Source organism: Rutilus rutilus (genome assembly GCF_951802725.1).
Source record: "Rutilus rutilus genome assembly, chromosome: 14".
NCBI lineage: Eukaryota > Metazoa > Chordata > Actinopteri > Cypriniformes > Leuciscidae > Rutilus > Rutilus rutilus.
In genome coordinates, this window is record NC_140219.1 from 38,622,304 (window position 1) to 38,625,912 (window position 3,609).

Genomic DNA, 3,609 nt, shown 5'->3' on the forward strand with positions numbered 1-3,609 from the left:
CCCAATTTTACCCATTGTTCATAATTAACCAGCACAAATTGAAATTATAACAATTTGTAAATCTGATAAATGACAGAGCAATTCATCACATCAAATATACTCTTTAATGTTATATTTCAAAATTGCAAATATATAAAAAATTTCAAAAATTATAACAAATTGCTCCAAACAGTTTGGAAAAACAAATCTTTTGCATTTTGAATGTCTCTAGTCGAAATGGTATAATGATTTATTGTGTGGTGGGACATTGTGAACAAATGACATATTAGAGTATTATGGTGTGTGTGTGTTTGTGAGAGAGAGTGCGTGCGTGCGTGCGTGCGTGCGCGTGTGTGTGTTAGGGTTCAGTTTTCTTATGAAATGACAACTATTTTTGTTTGTCCACACAACCTCCCATGAAAATGAACCTGAACTGCAGTGGAATGACCAGATCATTAAAACATATCTGCATTTCAGAGTTTATAAAACATCTCGACTGATTTTCCTCCCTTTTACACAAGCATGTAAGAAAACAAACATTTTAAATGATATTAAAGACATGCACTGAGACTAAGCAGGACGTTTTACAGTGTTTAAATCTGTTTAGTTCTGTAAAACACTGAGCTACGTGTGTGCAGGAAAGAAGCTATGAATAAGGTTTGTGTTGTCGTCAGTACTCTCTGGTGGATAAACTAAGTAATGAAGACACTACTACTAAATTACCTCAAACACATCTCTGCCAGAGTTAAGGTACTTGTACTTTATTTGCATGTTATGCACCTTTATACTTCTACTACTCTACATCTCAGAGGATAAATGTTGTACTTTTAGTTTTCAGTGACAACAACATTCTATTCTTGAATACTTGAGAGAAACTAGCCTACTTTCATCTTTACAAAATAAAACAGTATTAATATTATGTTTTGTTCCAGTTCAAGGCAGCTGTTATCAACAGGAGGAGTCTTTGTGGCTCTCTTTAGTCACAGAGGTGTGAAACCATTACTTGGCCATTTTTGGTCATGTCTATCTTCGACAACCACCTCTTCCTTATTAAAGGACACTAATGACATGTTTTGCTGTATCTTACACCCACGTTTACACTTCATCAGTTGCTTCTTAAGAGTACTGTACCCAGACCATGTTGTCGCATTGACGGGTCTTTCTACTCGACTCCACAAGTTGCCAGAGATTATTTAATCTAACAGCTGTGTCTCCAGGTTTCTGCTTTGGTGGAAGATGGCAATGATGGCTGTTTTGGCAGCAGTGCTTCTCACTTACGGAGTCTCTACAGGAATTGCAATGGTAGGGTTGCTTCATTTTTACTGCTGTGCACCAACATCTGTAAGATGATCAGAAAACAAGATTAGTTGTTCTAAAATGTCTATTATTTCTTTGAAGGAGGCAGGTGAATCTGGTGCTGTAGCTGGGGCTAGAGCTGGGGGAAATAGTGAGCTACCACTGGACATGGCTGAAGACTCTGTTGACGACATGTACAATAAGTGTGAAGACAAAATGAAGGAGAGGGTAACAGCAGACCTGCAGAATGAGAAGATAGACAAAACCTTCAAAAAGGTCTGGGAGAGCTCAGAGAAATATGTCCTCAAGAAATTTAAGAAGAGGAAAACCAACTCACTCACAAATCAGATTGTAGCTATTTATTATTACACCTCTGGCGAAGAAAATGCGTATCATGTTTTCAACAATGCAGTTCGAACCCAGGGACCTCAGTACAAGAACGCATTCGGGTATCACGCACTTCATTTTTTCCTGACTACTGCCATTCAAGCTCTAAGAGCCAAAAAGGAAAAACAAATAAATGAAAAATATTGTCTCACTGGCTACCGTAGAGTCGACGTGTCCTTTAGCCGAGATGTTTTAAACAAAGAGTTTCGCTTTGGCTCTTTCACCTCAGCCTCCCTGGGTGATTACAGCAATAAAGAGAGGTTCGGAGATAAGTCATGCTTTGAGATTGTCACGTGCATGGGAGCAGATGTCTCCATCTATTCTAAATTTGAGAACGAAGCAGAAGTGCTGATTCCTCCCTATGAGGTCTTTAAAGTCGTAGAGATAAAGAAGAGGTCAGATCAGCCAGATCAGCCAGATCTTCCATGTAAGGTGGTCTATATAGTGGAGAGTTCAGGGCCTCCTGTTTCCAATTTGAATTGTGCTCTTTTTCCGAAGTAAACACTTTCACATGTTTTACATACAGTTAACAAAACATGTACAATTTAGGATGCACCATTTACTGCAAATGATCTTTAATCAGGATTAATGTGAATGTGGATTTATTTGTTAACAATCACATTTCTTGACAATCTCAAATTGAAGTGTAGATTTTCTACTGTGCAACAAGTGTTTAAGAGAAATAAACACTAGCTGTATAAAAATGAACCTTTACAGTTGTGTCATTGTTAAACTGGATCTGAATTAAAATGTTTAAATTAATAACAAGAATTTAAATGTTGTAATACATTGTACTATTGTCCATGTCATCTGTATTTAAATTGGATGCATAACCTGTCCCTATATACAACATTACTGTATGAAAACTGTCTTAAAAAATAATTAAACTCACTCGTGTTCCACAAGTTGTGCATGTTTATCGAATGTTTAATCACCTCAGTGTCTAACAGCCCAAACAGGAGAAGCTCTGAGTTCATCAAAAAGTTCACATGTTGACGAGTCTCCTGTCATAAAGCTTGATTGTGTCCAGTCAGATTTCTGAGAGGACTGTCTATATGTTTGAGTGGTCTTTAAAGCTTTTAGGTTGTAGAAAGTCCTCTTTACAACTCGATGATATTTAGTTTTGTACATGGAGAGCAAATAGTTTAAGATACTGCGCACAAAAAGAAATGAACTCATATTAAAGACTCTGACTGTAAAAAGACAGATGGAGCCGGAGCCAGAACACATGACATTTAAACACTAACACATATTTAATATTTAACTGCACTTTGCTGGAAACTGCATTTAAAACAACTTTAAATAGGTTGCATATCATTTGATGTGTTCAGGTCGAGCTTTTCTCAACAGGAGGAGACTTCTTGTCTCTCTTACATGGAGCGCTGCAAATTTGCTTTGAATGTAAATGTGATTTGTGTACGCTAAGCTTGCAGAACTGTGAAGATAAGACCTCATGGTCACTGTCATGAACCAGCTCAAAGATCTGACAACACAAAGGAAACCACACATAATTAAGAATTGGTGCAGCTTAAGAGTCCATCCTAACTGGTAAAATGTACAATATCATATCAATATCAAAAAGACCAGCTCATTTTAAACATCCAAAAGCGTCCATTCCTTTTCTACACCTGCTATTTCCCCTGTAAAGAACTAAAGACAGAGAACATGTTATTTTCATGTGTGATTAAGATGTGAGCGGTGGAGGAGGAAGCCAGCAGATGAACTCAGACTGAGCAGCCGAGGTCTGTGTGAGCAGGAAGTTGCTTGTGACACACATCAACTCATCAAGCGTGTGTGTGTGTGTGTGTGTGTGTGTGCATGTGTGTGTGTGTGTGTGTGTGTGTATGTGTGAGTGAGTGAGTGAGTGAGTGAGTGAGTGAGTGAGTGTGTGTGTGTGAGTGAGTGTGTGTGAGTGAGTGAGTGTGTGTGTGTGTGTGTGTGGGTGTG

The 3,609-nt window shown here is 38.1% G+C and overlaps 1 protein-coding gene across 1 annotated transcript; it reads left to right on the forward strand.

The window, feature by feature from the left end:
* The first annotated feature begins 1,035 nt into the window (after positions 1-1,035).
* Positions 1,036-2,567, forward strand: LOC311303404 (ecto-ADP-ribosyltransferase 5-like). The gene is made up of 2 exons (XM_084429848.1): positions 1,036-1,281; positions 1,378-2,567. Exons 1-2 carry the CDS (start codon positions 1,216-1,218, stop codon positions 2,161-2,163), a joined length of 852 nt encoding a protein of 283 aa, XP_084285974.1. The 5' UTR covers positions 1,036-1,215; the 3' UTR covers positions 2,164-2,567.
* Positions 2,568-3,609: the final 1,042 nt, after the last annotated feature.